At 44.0% G+C, this 16,935-nt stretch overlaps 1 protein-coding gene across 1 annotated transcript; it reads right to left on the reverse strand.

Annotated features, from left to right (window-relative positions):
* Positions 1-2,334: 2,334 nt before the first annotated feature.
* Positions 2,335-9,932, reverse strand: LOC306789553 (phosphatidylinositol 3-kinase regulatory subunit gamma-like). Its single transcript, XM_079285560.1, has 10 exons — positions 9,628-9,932; positions 7,497-7,608; positions 7,291-7,389; positions 7,008-7,188; positions 6,279-6,395; positions 6,002-6,144; positions 5,712-5,888; positions 5,517-5,591; positions 5,246-5,416; positions 2,335-5,122 (listed from the first exon to the last, which is right to left on the reverse strand). The coding sequence occupies exons 1-10, from the start codon at positions 9,680-9,682 to the stop codon at positions 4,846-4,848; spliced, it is 1,407 nt and encodes a 468-aa protein (XP_079141686.1). The 5' UTR covers positions 9,683-9,932; the 3' UTR covers positions 2,335-4,845.
* Positions 9,933-16,935: the final 7,003 nt, after the last annotated feature.

The following is a 16,935-nucleotide window of genomic DNA, read 5'->3' on the forward strand; positions in this document are numbered from 1 at the left end:
ATTAAAGTTTCTTTAGTGAAGTTATTCCATGCAATTTCCATTGCTCCATGATCTAGTGTCATTTTCTTCTTTTTCGGTTTTTATTTGAGTTCACAGATCAGTAAAGCAAGAGACGTCTGGTAGGACATATGTCTTAAAAATCCCTGTGTGCCTAAATGTTATCCTAAATATTTAGTTGAACATGTACAATCGCCTCTTCACTGTAGCCTTCACGGTATTGTTCAGCCTGTATTGGGGGCTTACTGCAAGTAACCAGACACGTTGTTGTTTGGCTATTCTTCATTAAATGATAGCCAAGATATTGAGGAATAAAGTACCTGAAGAGAAAAGCTCACCTACAAACTTTCACAACATCATTTTCTTTGTGAAACTGTGTGATTGTGCATCAGTTTCCCATAATCCAGCCAGGCCTGGAAGCAATTTTCCACCTTCATTTTCTAGCTTTTTCCATGACCTCAACAACTCAACCTGTGAACCGAAATTGTTAATTTACAGATGCATTCAATGCATATAAGATACATTCAAACACACAGATACACAATATACAGACAAACTGTTATGTCTATTTGTGGTGGTATTAGAGAGGTTTGAAAGGAAACGTGGAGCTGGTATGTTTAAGGGTTCAATCTGTAGCCTGCATGCTGCTTGGCAGGCAACAGGATCTCTTGCCTTCAGCCTATAAGCCAGCTATAATGTGAGCTCGTAAAAAAATTTAAAAAAAGAGAGAGAGAGAGGGAAAAAAAATGCCTCTTATCGATTCTGCCTCCAACATAGCAACTAGTCGCTGATTGGTCGTCACACCGGCACGTTCTCGGCCTCCCATTGGCTCGTCGGGTAGCGTGAAAACGCTGGAATCGGACGGAGACAGAGGGGAGGAGAGACGCGATTGGCTGCTGCCAAACTGAAAGCGAAAACCTCTTCCTCCGTGAGCCTGTGAGACAGTTGATGGTGTGTGTGTGTTTTAGGCGTGACTCCAAAGGTAATTCGTCCTGCCCCCCCCCCCCCTCCACGGCCAGAACTTATTTAAATTGAGAACTGTAAAGCACAATGACTATGAATTTAAACGAGCGAGTTTATGCGACTGAGGTGTACCGAGAAGGGAAGAGAAAGGGAAGATAAGTGCTGTGTGTATGAGCAAGAAAAAAGACGTGGGGGCTTTTACACAGATTAAACTTTGACTCAAGGAGCCAATGAAAAGTGGGACTGGGCAGTAAAATGCTGAAGTGCTGTGAAAGCAAATAGCTTCGGCGTAAAGCGGGGGGGAGGGGGGGGGGGGTAGTTTCAGGTCGAAGGAAATACAGCAACAGTCTAACTTCACCTATCCGGCCTTCATTTTTTCATACCATCCTGTACAGGAGGTAGAAAAATGCACTCTTTCCTGTTCCTCCTCCTCCCCTTGTCTGTCTACCCCACACACTTCCTCTACCCACTCTCTCCTGAGTGTGACTCAGCTGTTGGTACGGTCTGTTCTGTCTTTTCTATCGGCCTCCCCTGCATCGGGTGGGTCCATCCTAGCAGGGCACGCAATGCATGCCTGTCCACCAGCTCTCTCTGTGTGCTGACACACAGGTAAGAGGGAGTAATCCGTGGCCTGGAACTGAGGCTCTACCCCAGAACATCCCTGCCCTCTGCACCTCATTAATCCTTACCTAACACAGACTTCATGTGATAGTTGAAAGAGGCCACCTGTTGCTCTGGTCACGGAGGACCAGTGGTGGTGCCACTGGGGTTGAGGGTACTCGTCAGCATCAGTGACAAACACAAGTGTATCTCTATAGGTGGTTGTTAAAAACTAAACAATAAAAACATTTATCAACATAATAATAACCAAACTCAAGCCAGCTGGTGCTAAATGTACACGGATGAGCGGCATTCCTTTCACAGGAGCTTCAGGAAAGTTGTCTTTAACAACGGGGCAAATTCCTCGTGGAGTAGGTTTGATGAATTGTTTTCTGGTGACTCAACGGCGGCCCGGGCTGAGTAGGGAAAGGGCCGGCACGTATCCTGCTATTGTCTTATCGCTTCCTTTCTCTTCCATCTGTCCACAGCGTGTCCTCCGGTGCCCTCGCTGCCTCCTATCTCTGCTGACCCGAGGATAAGCTCAAAGGACGACAAACGGCTCCACTAGAGACATACGGTGCATTTTACTGAACTACTTATCTCATTTTGTCAGTCTATGCTTTGTATTGGATATTTCTACTCGTGTCAAAGAAATACCATAAGTGAAAAAAACAGACATAATGCACAGTGTCTGTTGTTGTTTTTTCAGCAATGGACTGTGAAAGAAAGCAACGGATTACGTAAGTTGACAAAACCCTCATCAGTTTATTGTCTTTCAGCAAGAAAAAGGTCAGGATCTCACATTGCTTAGCTTCACCCGAGGAGTTTCCTCAATCCCCCAGTGGAGTTATATTTTTATAAGAGGCTTAATCACCCTCCTTTCCATAAACCAACCTCAGAAATACATTTGACAGTTTCTCTGTACAGAGTATCTATTGTCCTCAAACTTGAAAAATGTGCCAAGTTCAACATGGATTCCTTTCCTCTTAAGCTATGTAGGCTGCATGTCATGAAAAAAAAACATTCATAGCTCGAGCAATGCCACAGTTCAAGTAATGGAGGCAGGATACTTCCGGACCTCTGGCAGTTCACACAAACATCGGAGGCCACATCATACCGACACCACCAAAGAGAGTGCATTTTTGTGGCAAATGTCAACCTCTCATAACAGCATTACCTTCACCACCACCATCATCATCATCGTCACACACTGCAACAGTAGAAATACTGTTGGATTGCACTTTCTTCAAGCTTTCATCTTGTGGCATGTTTATAGAAAAAATATATATAGAATACAAAAAGGTTATACTTCTTTGAGTAACAGAATATAACATACAGTACTTCAGATTATGTTTTGATCAGCACATCAGCAGGTGTACATTAATTGCCCCCTCCCTCGCCCAAATTGCAATAACCAGACTTAACAGGGCTGTAGTTTTGCTCACTATTAAGTGCTTTGGTCAATGGGTATAACATTGAGTATGCTCTTACAATGGTATTCTACAGGATGTTAATGCTACATAGTTGTCCACTGTATATGAATGTCTTGTTAAGAAAAGGGGCAAATTGTCAAGATGCACCACGACTTTTCACATATTCACACGTGGCATTTACCCCCCAAAAAACGGTTTGGTCCACCAAACCAGTATGACGGAAATCAGCCTGTTTACAGAACAATCCCCCCCCCCCCCGCACAAATGCACCAAGTAGTAGTAACGCATTTCTCATTCAAGAGAACACAACGGGACATTTGGAGCACAGAAAAATACATTTTACAATCAAAAATTGTATTTTATTTTAGAGTGTCATGCAAAGAATTGTTTAATTTGAGTGAACTAAAACACACACTTCTGACAGTGTTGCCTGTTATCCACACCTGCGCCACAGTTTTACTCGTTTCCACTCTCAATGTGTGACTTAACACTAGTTCACTGTTTCGCTTCCTCTCAACATCTCGTCACGGATGTGTAAAGACAACTGTATACGGCGGTGGAGGCTCAGTTCATTCTAGGTAAAGTTGCTCAGTGGCGCATGAAGCAAAAAAAAGTTTGACCTCGGGGTATAAAATTACTCGGATCTTCCGTCGGTCTTACGCATTTTACAACTTTTAGGACCGAATGACTGAAATGAGCGCTATTCAAGTGTCAAACAAAAATCTCTTTCTAAGTAAGTCTATGGGGAACAATCTTTCCAGGCCCCATGGCATCACGTGACAGAACTGGAAATTGTAATTCCCCCGTTTGGCCACGATGTAGATTTACTTCCGATTCGGCGTGTTACAATATGCCACAATGCCAGTCAATCATAACACCGGAGCAAGTCATTTTCTGATTGTTAGTATTTTCGGTTACTAGGAGAGTAGGGAAGCACCAGAAGATAAACAGGATCATAAGCAGCTCCACAGAAGTAGTCTAAGCAGGTTTGGTGACATACCTGGTTTTATGAACCTTTGTTAGTTACTGTTTACTTTATAAGCTTGCAGCCTAGTTATCTCGGTAGGTTGCTAGCTAACGTCTGCCATATAACAAGTCGCTAGCTGAGCTAATTGGCTTCCCTTGTGATTGCCAGAGCAGTGTGTAGAGCCCTGAATATGTACATGGCTAGCTGACTTACTATGAACCACCTTACAAAACGAGGAGTAGCACCCTCTGCCCAACAAAACCATTCCATTTAATGAAATGTACACATCGAGAGGGAAGATGTTAAAGAGGTTCTCATTCTGTGCTTACGTCTTTTGCTCAAATTAAAATAGTCTTTCCATCATCAATAATTCATCTACTAAATATAAATGTGTTCCAAAAGTGTTTTTTCTGTGCTCACAATGTGCCATCACACGCTCAAGAATGAGGCACAAATATAACTCCAAATATATTTCTAAACTGTTGGTCAAATTTTCTGAACTGAATACAATTTAACTGGAGAAATGGACATCTCCAGCAACTCTGGTTGTAAAAGTAAGTCAAAGTCTAACAAAAGGTGCAGCACCCGATGTCAGTGAGCAATTTTCTGTTTGTCAACCTCCCCACCGAAAAAACAATCGGCAATAAATGAAGTACAAAATTTTTTTTTTTAAATAATAAGAGCTGAAACAGTCTCTTCGAAAAAACAAAAATAAAAAAGTTCAAGCTGACATTCAAGTTCCACTCCCACTTCAATCTGTGACATCCCATTCACAGAAACGATGGAATCACTGTAGTGCAAAACGAAACACGATGCACCGTCGATGCAGTCATTCTCGCAGGATACAGTAAACATGTCCTTTTTTTTTGTCTCTTTCCCGATGGATTACATCTCTGGAGCGGCAGGCGGGAGCCCCGCCGTGTGTTTCGGAGTCTGTAAGAGTTTGCGTTCCTCTGCGTGTTGAGAAGGCGTGGTGGCTGCAGCTTTCGCGTACACGGGATGCGACAGCCGAACATCCAGGGCGTCATTGTGTTGCGCTAAGGAGTGCAGGCGATAGTGCAGGACAAGGTCTTTCAGTGAGCAGTGGGCGTCGTACGGCTCAGCAAAGCCGTATCCCTGCGGTGTGCTGTAGATCATACAATGCTTCACTTCTTCATTCACGCTGTCGTAAATAAAAAGGAAAGAAAACTCATCAGTGAGTGTCGCACAATTACACCATGCATAATAATCTCAAAATTCGATCCGTTGTCCAGATACTTGCTTTCCAAAAAATGATTACACTCACACAACAGAGCAGGCGTAGCATCCCTGTTTGCTGCTCTCGCGGATCAGGAACGTTCCAGGAGCCTTATCTTGAAGCATCTCCTCGGCCTGCGTCCGGCTCAGCTCGCCAACAAACCAGTTTGTCTCATCCTGATGTGGCAAATTCTTCTCGTCTCCCTTCAACACATATGTGCTGGAAAAAAGAAAAAAGAAGAAAAAAAAAAGAGTTGTGTTAAAAGTCTCTCATTTATAAGCTAAAAGTTTGATTGTTGAATGTTTCTTTCCATACTTACTCATCAAGGCTGTCACTCAGTACCCCCAGCCAGTCGTTTATGCGTTTCTGCCTGACGCCTTTGTGATTAAGCCAGCTAGTCGGGACAAGTGTAAAGAAAAGGTTTAATCTTGATATAGAATAGTTGTACTTTACAGGACGGTGAGAGAAATATTTTCCGCAGATACCACAAACAATGTTGTGACAGTACACTTACTTAAGGTACAGGTCTCTGATGTTGCGTAGCTGGATGATGTCAGGCCGCAAGCTGTTAATCTTCCTGTCCGTCTCTCTGTAGTCCTCCACCTGCGTTCTCAGGTCATCCTCCAGATGGATTTTGCTCTCGTATATCTCCCCGAGACGACACTTCAGCTTCTCATAATTTATCAAAAAGCTAACAAGGGGAAGTAAAGGTCACAGGTCTGAATGCAGATCACGACAGTTTCTCATGCAGCCAAATTGAATCAAATTTAGGGACAGTCTTCGGACCGTGATGAAATGAATTACCTCTCCAGATCTTTGTCGGCTCCCTCGGACTGCTTGTTCATCTCAAACTTTTCTCCGTAGCGCTCCTGTTCGCGACACTGCTCCTCAAAGATCAGCATCGTCTCGTTAAAGGCCTCAATTGCTGTTCGCTTCATCTGGATCTCCTTTGTCACAAACAATACATCCACTTAGAAAAGACTCAGGAGACCGATCAATGTAAATCCTACAGTTCAGACAAAGTACTGACGTCACAGACAGTCGGGAACATGCAGAGCTCATTTAATAGGCTTGCTTTTACCTGTGAGGTCTTTGTGAAAGCTTCATAAAGCCGATCAAACTCCTTTGACTTCTCCTGATAGTGGCAGTGAACCTCCTTGAGCTTTCTTCCAGCGACATCGACACTGTCCCCTTTCACCTGACGTAAAATGAACAAACGACACTTGATATGTACAATTGATAATCCTCCATATTAAAACAATAGGGGTGTAACGGTACGCGTATTCGTATTGAACCGTTCGGTACGAGGCTCACGGTTCGGTACGCATGACGAACCGAATACGTTTGAATAAAAAAATAATAAAAAAATGTTTAAAAAACAAAACAAAAACACCTTTATTTAACCAGGTAGTCCCATTAAGATTAAAAATCTCTTTTGCAAGATGTAAGTAACAATACAAGATGTAAGCAAGCTGTAAGTAACAATACTACATAACATTAAGGAGCAGTTTTTGTTTTTTATGCTTATGTATTGCTAAGAAGACACCCCAGAAGATGGGTCACTCAGGTATAGTTCCATCATTGTTCAAAGTCAAAGAATAACTTCATGATGTTAGTTGTAATGAATAAATATATTTAAAAATCAAGTACATTTCTTTGGCATTTATAGTTTTCTACTGTACCGAACCATGGCTCCACTGTATCGTACCGAACCCAACCGTGAGTTTTGTGAACAGTTACACCCCTAGCAAACAATACACATTTTTACGCTTTCAGACTCTTGAAAACTAAAATACTGGCGCTCACTGACCTGCTGGAAGCGGGACACGGGATGCGTGAGCATTAGGTCCAGCGTGGCGTTGTACTCCACCAACGGGTGATGCTGATAGTGCCAAATGAGCTCCACCACCGAAGTGAACGTGAGGGGGTCGGAGAAGCCGTACTTCCCATCGCAGTGGTAAATCTTGATCAGCTTGTTGTGCCCGTCTTTCCTGAGAAAGCGGAGCGTCGTATCGCAAAATTAGATCATTAATGTAATAATGTTGATGGTGTTTGTGGTCGTGCTGTTACGATCAGACTCTGTTACTGCTTACCTCAACGTCAGCGTGAAGTCTCCTTGTAGCTTCGTGGAGGCGTCGCGCACCAGAAAAGAGCCATCAGGTGTGTCTCGGAGCTTCTCGTTCACCTCATCCCTGAAGGGAAAATCAGTTATCGGTTAACGGGTCTACTTTACCAAAACGCTAAACAATCAAACAACACATACTCGGTGTTTGCAGTGTTTAAAGTGGAGCTCATTTACCTGCTCACGTCTCCCCAATACCACTCGGCGTCCTCCAGCGTATATGTAGGTGGCGAAGGGCCGTTGTTGTTCATGGTGGAGGACACTGGCTTGGTTGACCTGGGGGGGAGAGCTACAAGCAGAAGGGAAAGAGGCAGTTTAAGAAAAGGAAATGCAAAGGATCTATCAGAGATCGCATAGCATTCATCTGTTATGAGATCAGGTGAAGTACTGTGAATGTGGCTCTCTCAATATTATGACTATTACAGTCAAGGATGTCTGTGTATATGCATGTTTAGGAAATGCAGTGTTCTGAATGTATACCGCCCCCCCCCCCGCCCCCCCCCCCAACCGACACACACACACACGCACACACACTGTCACACCCTTGCTTGATGGAGCCTGTCAAGATCTTGGGACAAGCCCAGGCATGTCTCCAAGAGATGTCACTTGCCAAGTCATTACTAAGTGTGGTCGGCACGAAAAAAAAAAAAAAAAGGAAATGTGGAGGTCAGTCCTCATTTTCTGAGCCCCATTAGTCAACAAATGTGAAACATGTTTTCTTTTAGTGTTCCAGAAATTCTACGCTTTATGTGCCGAGCTGCCTGCAACTCTTGCAAGGCAGATAAAAGTCAAACTTGTTCAGTTTGCAGCAGCCTCTGGCTCTGTCCCGAAGTGCACGAACAGGCATTGAGTAATCTTTACATTATATTATCAGTCTCTTGGACCACCCCGCCCATTTTCATAACAATTGCACGCCAACAGACACTCTTTAAGTTTTCCATCAACCTTTCAAGGAATATTATCTGCGAGCGTGGCTGAACGACTAAAGCGTTTTACCCTAAAACCGCATCAAGAAGGAGGTGAAGGGCGATATATTTCACTGCGGGACAACAGTGCCTTTCATGAGGCAGTAAGGGAGAATACAAGAGCAGCCTCAGAGAGGAGGAAATGTGGGTTTCTCCCACCATCCGCTCTCCTCTTTTTCCTGACCTTAAAATAAACAAAAGGCAGGTGCAACAGCACAGTGGCGGGCACGAAAACGTAAAAAAGCCGAAAGCTCCTGAACTCAGCAAAATTAAATCCGCACACCTTCCCCCCTTGTCCGTCTCCTGCCAAGAAACTCTACCGGCTTCCAAAACACACACACGCGCGCATACCAGCACAGAGCGTGTAATAATGATAATAAAATAATAATAAGTGTGGAATAATAACAAATCAAATGTGTACAATTCAGAAAAGACAGTGGAGTCTGAAGTGTCAGTAAAAGTGCCTCTACAGCACAGACATCATGAACAATAAAGCGCGTCTGTATTGTTGTTATGGTGTGTCAGTAGTAATCACGTTGAGCCCTTACTCTATTGTGTCATATCAACTGCGGTAGTCATTCATAATAAACATAAAATAGTTAATGACATTATGGTGCAATTTTAATGAACTAGTGTCAAATTTAATTAGCCAGGTGGTCGTTTAGAATAAAGGCACTATAGCGCCACAATTAAAGTGTTGCGCACATGTTAATAAGCCAACGCAATAACGGGTTGAGGTCAAGTAACAACATGTAAATAAGAAATGAAGTGTTCGTGAGTTGCCCGGAGTTAAGTCATGAGACGAGCTGCCCAGTCCCGCTTGCCTCTAGCCTACTTCCAGAGCTAGCGCACAAATTAACCACGGCTGGCTGCAGAGGAGAACAAAGCGGTCGTTTCATGCGGCGCTTTATTAACGCAACCCTGTAAACCACGTTCCCTTTCTAAAAACGCACTCTTCACGTTGTCACCACGCATGCAGTGAATGCGTTTGATTCGTACGGGAGAGATGCGAAAACTGTCATACGTTTCGTGTCCCAAGTTTTTTGACATCTGCGCCCGGGACAAAAGAAAGCCACTGCGCCTGGTTCCACCGAAAGGTATTACGTAATTGGCAAGTGAATTGCGCTATGCATGCCTGGGCAATGCCACTGGGGGAGCTCAGCAGCGAGGACCCGGGCCATTATAACGTTTTTACTATCACCTGCACGGCGTTTGTCAGATGTCAGCTTTAGTAAAGGCGTTACATGAAAGGATGCAAGCAAAAGGAGAAAGCAAGAAAAAGCGAATTTTTTTTTTTGGACCCTCCGCACATCAGACAATGGCTGCCTTTAACCCTAACTTACCTGGCGGTGCTTGATCCATTTCGATGTAGAATAAACCTTCGGGAGTATAAACCATTCCTGGTCCAAAAGAGTAGTCCAGGTTGCTGTTGGTGGCTTGGCACGTAAATGAAAAATATTAAAGAAAAACGGTCGTTTCAAATTTAGACTACTTCAGTGCAGTCGGAACCGCCACGTCCAGCATAGATTCGGACAAAAATAAAAGTCCCTGAATTCCGAGTTCATGAACCATCCCAAAGTCCGACTGTGTATCCTCAACATATCCTGTCTAACTGGGGTTATTTCGCACATATAGATTGTCACTTCGTGCCTTCTTGCTGCGCGGCGGAGCTCTACTTTACTTCATCTCGGAAGTAGAGCGACTTTAAAGGGCTGTTCGTAACATCATCTTGGCGCAGTCCAACCTACAGCAGGGGCGGGGTTTTTTCTTGCAGGTCTCACGGTCATGTAAATCATTCCCAGTCAAGTTTATGTTTCATAGTTGAAATGAAAACAAGTCGCTATACGTATAATTTGCGAAATAACTTTTTAATATGTGAATTCCACTCGCGGATAGTTGGTGTGTGCCACATTAGCGACACCCTAAGCTGTAATGGTTCATTCCAGACCGTTTCATTCAGCTCTCCCCAACCTGCACAGCTAACAGCTGAAAAATTCCTTTCAGAGCATGAATGGAAATTGAAAAATCTAGTTTATTAAGCTTGAATCATTTAATGACAACACAACCTATGTCTTATGTGTTTCAATACGTTCTACAACTTGGAATTAATGCATTTTTTCTGAAACCTTAGCCCCAATTTACCAGTCAGTGAATATGTTTCAATAGAATGACATCATGCAATAGATTTTACGATAATAAAAGCGTCTTCAGCTGTTTGGCATCCAGAGAGCACCATGACTCAAAGCCCTTTGTTTGAGAGGTGACAGAGTTGCCTGCCTATTTGACAAGTGTGTATTTTATTCTTGTTGAGCTTGTCGAACACGTTCAGCAGCAAAAAAATGGAACAGAATTATTGCTGCTCTGACACCGTCCAGTTGAAGACATGGTAGGTAATAGCAGGTGTGTTAACATCAGGGCCTTGGAAATCAATGTAAAGGTATAAAGAATTTATTATTTCATGATGGGAAATTCATAATGTTCCTATATCTTCATGTGGTACAAAGTACCAGGATTAATATCTCCATGTCAGGTGAATGCATGCGTTGTTTGTTGTTCGTTCATGGCACAGAATTAACGTTGTGCTATAAATTTAAACGACCAAGGCCTCTTCATCCAGCTGACAGAAGTAGCTGCAGGGAGAGTGAAACAAGGCCTGCATGGTCAGAGGTCTTTCTCTGTTGGTGTCCGGGCGTTTATGGTCGTTCCCCTTTTGACCCGAGGACAGCGAGTCAGGGAGGTAATTGCCTCCAGCGTCCCTTTTTACCCATCAGTAAGACCATTCTTGCCTGCGTCCATGTCAGTGCCCATGAAACGTCCTAAACTAGCCACGATGCAGCGTATTTCGGCAAGAGAGCCTGTATGCAGGCTGCCCTCACAGGCAGACAGGGAAAAAACACACTCGACAGCGTCTCTGAAAATACAAAAAAACGGTGTATCATGGTTTATGCAAATGCTGTTTAGCATACCAAAAGGTAGTTATGGGACGTTAGCAGGTTTCTTTTTTGGCATGATATCCACCATTTGACAGGTATGTTATTGTGTGTGTGTGTGTGTGTGTGTGCGCACACGTTGGGTGGATGCAGCTGCTGCAAGGAATCAGACTTAATACATGGGGAGCTCGCTCTACCAGTTCAGTAGACCAGGGCGCCAAGAGTGTGTGTGTATTTTACATGTGTTCCTACTTTGAGCCTTTGAGGCCTGTCACGACATGTCACTTTCCCCAATTGCTTTAATCCCCATATTTAAGAGTGTTAAATGTGTATATGATAGGCCTCCTGCTGTCATTCACTCAGCCAGACTCGGTCACAACAATCAGTATTTGTAGAATCAGGGGAATAATCTCCTGGCTTTTTAGACGAATGCTTGTTTAGATTCTGTTCACTAGGAATATTATGTATCAACTGTTTTGCAACTAGGATGCATTTTATCAGGAGTTGTTTTGTTTGTTGTCGGAAAAAGAAAAAGACTGAAAGACACAACACGGAGAAACAATGTGAGGAATTAGTTCAGTTCACCAGTGTTGGTATCTGTGTCGTGGTCTCGCATTGTAGCCCAGGGTGAATTGTACATCTCTCAAGTCTTCTGTACTGTAGTGTGCTGCTATTCACGGCCATTGAAGGCATGCATAATGGTTTTGGCAGGGCGTTCGACATCCACCATGGAGAGACTGTGGGGTTTCCCTGATAGCCGGCCAGCAGCAGCACACAAAGCACGCAGAAGTCATGCCAGAGGCAACTCGACTGTGGGCAGAGTTTAGGGCGGCTATGGTCTGGCCCCCAGGACCCTGCCATTGTGGAAACGTAAGTGGGGACAGTGTCTGAACGGCTTGAGTTGGAACAGAAAACTTTGGATGACCAAAACTATGAGCTTCAAATAGCTGGGCCCTGGGAAACATAGCTTGCTCTTTTAAGGAGGTCAAAGAGAAGCCAAAAAGAGGAAAAAAAAATCAGAAAAACCAATGTTTGGTGGATGTCAAATTGGAGGCTACTGTTACTATAGACATCAGCAAAACTGACATACCATTTCTTTTTTTTTCAAACGCTCCAGTGTCTGTCTGCCTCTTTGTATGTGAAGTCCGGCCCTCTCCCTCGCTGTCTCTGTCCTGGAGCACCCGGTGGTCATACCCAACACGCATCATCTGTCACTCCATTCTGCCAGAGTCTAATCTTACGAACAGAGGTGACAACTGAGGTACTCGCGGCATGCCACCACATAACGTTTACCAGCTGAGTGTCTGAGTAATGCTCCGGATTATGATCCTGTGGTATCAGCAGCCTCTGTCTCTCTACAAACTTTCCCCACCCCTGCGTCAAACGAAGGCCCGACCATGAAGAATGGAAGTGGGACGCTGCCTGTTTTCTTTCGTCCTTGTTAGGTAAGGTTTAAAGTGTCATTTTCACAGTTGAATAATCTGTTGGTCTTTTCTTTCCGATGAAGCGTTTTGATGTAAATTAATGAAAGAATGAAAAATCTCCAGTTTCCCAGATCTCAAAGTAGCATCTTGACATTGCTCGTTTGGTCCGACCAACAGTCAAAAGCCCAATGACGTTCAAATTGTTATGATGTAAAGCAGTATTTTCGGCTTGATTCAATTCTGAAATTCCCAACTGCTCAAAAACTAAAACTGTATTATTCCTGATGCAGACTGCCCACCTGCACGTCACCATGAGAACAACTTCTGCGATGCATCTTCAACTGTGACTCAACTATGAGTCTCTGCAGAGAGGATGTGTGTCCGTGAGCGAAGGATTCATGGCTGGAAACTCAGAGCAGTTAAGCTGGTAACACCGATGAGAAAAGGCTGTCGGATAATATTGTTGGTGTCCCTGGCTTTCATGCAGAGCAAAAACTGAGAAGCCGTGGACTCTTTAAAGCTCCTCGGCTGTTGCCCCCCTTTATATAAAAAGGACACTGCTCGGCTACACAGCCATCACATCAGCACCATAACTCTGTTAGGCACAGCTCCAGGACACACTAAGCAACCCATGGCCCACAATGGCATCATTGTCAGCCGGGGATCGCAGCCATTGTCGTCCATGCTACAGGATTTATTCCCCTCCTCCCATATTGTGACCTTCACCTCTGACCCCGTGCTTGCCATCTCATATGCTCTGGGACCGAGAGGCTTGTGAGGCTTTATGCCTTCCAGGTCTTAAATGTTCCATTACAATAACCCGAGCCTTCTAAGTGGCTTCTCTCCACAGCGCCAGTGTTGGGATGATTCAGGTTGGTGTCAGCGAGTAGAGACAGAGAGTGAGAGAGAGGGGAGGGGAGGGAAGGGAGGGGGGGTCACAGTCAGGAGTTGTGGTAGGACTGATTGACCCTTGGAAAAGGTCAGTTGGAAGGCATGAGAGGAGCGGTTCTACCTAAATGGCTCTTTTCTCTCCTTTTTCTCCCCTTGGCCAGGGCAGAGACTTTGTATGGTTATTTATGAGCGTGTGGGAGAGCGAGAGGGGCTGCAGTGAAACCCACCAGCCCTCTTTGTTTTGCGAGGGCTGGGCTGGGGTGCCTGTCATTGGTTCGGTTCTGTCATATATATATATACATGCACATGCACGCTCACGTAAAGCGCTCACACACATAAGAAACCCCTCCCGAAGCTGCAAGGACAGAGGAGAAGACTCTGTTGCATGGCAGATTTGGAAAATGAGGTGTGCCTCGCACAATAGCTGTCAGCAGTTTGATAGATGTCTCTCGGGCAACTAAACCCCGTGAAACTTCCACAAACTGGAGGCCATTGACGTGGCAGATATGTTAGTATAATGTCCACATTGTGGCAGAAGTCAAGATGTCATCGGCTCATTTTTTTTGCCGTGCGATAGTTAAATTATATGATCATTTGATTTCATGTGACTGCTCTAATTACATGCCTCTGTCTGGCACACACAAAGCTGACACTTTACTTTTTACAGTTTACAATTCATGTTATATAACAGTACACACGCCTAAAATATTGTTATGGCATTGGTGCTCGGAATATGACTGTACTTGACTTTGACAGAATTGTCCTGCTCTACTCGTGCACAAGCCTAGTCGAACCATTTCTCTCAGTAAATACACGATGTGTGAGATTATCATGAGTCACATATTCCTCATGAGTGTGATATTCTCCAGAATAAATTAGCTGTGCCTTCCCAGAACTGCATAAAGTTACTGTTCACACCAGAACAGCACTCTGACAGTGTAACATACACCATTTTATTTTTCCCCTGACAAAGTTAAATTAAGCTTGATTTCACTCTGAAGTCAAATGGTCATGATGTCATGGTTTGAGGACAGAATGACTCGGTTTGTCTGTTGACTGAGAAGGCCTATTCTTGCATCTTTGGGTGGGAGCGTAGCATATAATTGCAGAGCGGGATAGCATGAGGGGATGGGGGGAGGGAGAGAGTTAGCACGCAACATGAGTTTTGGCCCACAGTTGCTGGTGTGGGTGCCAAACTTGTCCAGAGGGCTGCTGTGTATATCTGTGCACGAGGCTCGTCTCTGCTCTGCCGAGAGGCTTGTGCTGTTCCAAGACACATCTTTCATTTGAACACGCTGAATAGCTTAAGGGAGCCCGAGGCAGTTTGGACTGGGGACGGATCTGGCTTTTTTGGACTTTTTAGGGGATGTTGGTTGGTTGCCTGGCTATGTGAGTGAGTGTGTGAGTGTGTGTGCGTGTGTGTGTGTGTGTGTGTGCACACGACGCATGGAGTCCGAATCTTTTCTGGACGTGCAAAATTCTTTTTGAGTGTCCCTTTTTCGGTGCAAACCATTGCATTGTTTAGTTGTCAAGTTAGTTGTTAGGGAGCAACCAAACCGCTGTACACGTGTTGCAGCCATTTGAGGATTACACTGATCCAGAAATCTGACAGTAAAAAGAAGAGAATGGAAAGCTTTGTCGCCCTTTTCATATCCTCTCAGTGGGAGGTAGAAAGGCAAGACCCCCAGACCTGGGATTGCAGTGGTGGGTGTTAAATGGGTGGTGGTGGGGGGGGGGGGCTCTCAACAGCCAACCAGATGGACAACCAAGCCCTGCTTATTTAGGGAGATCATATGGGATAACCTTGCTTACTTTGGTCTTCAGGAAGTTATTTCAGCATGCGTTAAGCGCTCCGTTAGGAGCCGTAACAATAAGAGGATAGGACCAAGGAATCTGGGATTACACGTCTCCTGCACAAACAATGGCAGCGACGGCGACCTGTGTAGATCAGACCACCTTGAGCCGTGAGCATTTAACTAATTTTCTGCGTCATGCATTGGGATTTACTTTGGTGCTTTAAAGCCCTAGGTTGAGATGTATGTTCTAGAACATCATTATCTGTTTAACTTAACTTTGTGTCCCCGTTATCTCCGGTAATAGCATTAGGCTACTTTGTATCAGCAGCAAACTAAAGTAGGTCTTTGATTGTTTTTTTTACTAAATGAATCTATTATGAATGAATTTATATTACCGGGCAGAAGAATCAAACCATATCAGGTTCTAGTATGTGACCCTTTTTTTGCCTCCTCCGATGTAGTCAAAATAGTTCACTTAGTTTTGGAAAACGTTTTACAAGAATAAAACATTCTCTGACATTAAAGGACAGAATAAATACAATCGAAATGATTAAGAGTCACTCTGGTCTGTTCCCTGAAATCTCTTCTGCAACAATCTGGATACACGATTTATGCCACATAAACTCCCAATTTATTGTCATTAGGCAACACAGGTTTACACGACAAAATGCAGTTGTAGCCCGTTTACAACCCAAGAAAAACATGACAAAACAAAAGAAAAACAGCAGTGAATGTTCTGATTTGTCCACATTGTCAATCCACACGGACTATGTTTGAGCACCAAGCATTATCGATGTATACCTCCTTTTGTCCGGTCATGCAGAAGTTCTGTCTCTTCCCATTCATAGCAGCTTGATCCGGGACGCCACGATGGAACCAGGTCACTGTGAAGATGTGAAGGCTTATTTCATCCGTCTTATTTTCCTTTTACCGGACATTAGCCAGGAGTAGGCTGGGTGGTGAAGTAGCCTTGAGTCCTAGCTGGGTTAGCTTCGCATCCATCTCTTCCCGGGGGCAGTCGACTCCGCTTTCGGTGGTTATGCAGCTTTGTTTTTGTTTGTTTTTGCTGCAGAATAACAGCCAAATTATAATAATCGCTTACGTCTTGACAATTTCGAAGGCAAAACAGGCTACACTAGTTCTACAACGTCATTAAAATAAGTCTGAATGTAAGAGGAAAAAAGACAAACTACACAAAATCATATAAAATAACAAAAGAACACCCATAGAACATTTAAAAAAAAGAATAATATATGTATTTCACAAGAGATATAGTTTAGCAATCGGATGTTATTATAATGGTGAGAACCAGAAGAAATCAATAGACAGGTATCGGCCTCTTATTGGGGTCTGGCACAATTTAATGAGGAAAGTTGAACCAAATATAATTAGAGGAAGTCGAGTTAGAAAGTCCATAATCTCAGCCTCACTAACAGCCTGCTTTGTGTTTTTATGTCCCACCACAATGGTCTGTGGCGCATGTGTGGGACACCAGCATGTTGTGGTGACATCTCTGTGTGTGTCTGTGTAGACTCACAACATGTTTCCCCCTATAGAGTGGATGGTTTGAATAGGTCCTGAACATAGTTATTAAAGGGGCCGAATGGGTC

The sequence above is a fragment of the Melanostigma gelatinosum genome (assembly GCF_949748355.1).
Source record: "Melanostigma gelatinosum genome assembly, chromosome: 15".
NCBI lineage: Eukaryota > Metazoa > Chordata > Actinopteri > Perciformes > Zoarcidae > Melanostigma > Melanostigma gelatinosum.

Bases quoted from the DNA above. Each gene is read 5' to 3' on its own strand.
- LOC306789553 (XM_079285560.1), bottom strand. From the start codon at position 9,682: ATGGTTTATACTCCCGAAGGTTTATTCTACATCGAAATGGATCAAGCA. The intron at 6,145-6,278 runs GTAAAAGCAAGC...TTTGTGACAAAG, and splicing joins CTTTCACAAAGACCTCACAG to GAGATCCAGATGAAGCGAAC. The intron at 5,123-5,245 runs GTGAGTGTAATC...TATTTACGACAG, and splicing joins TGCTACGCCTGCTCTGTTGT to CGTGAATGAAGAAGTGAAGC.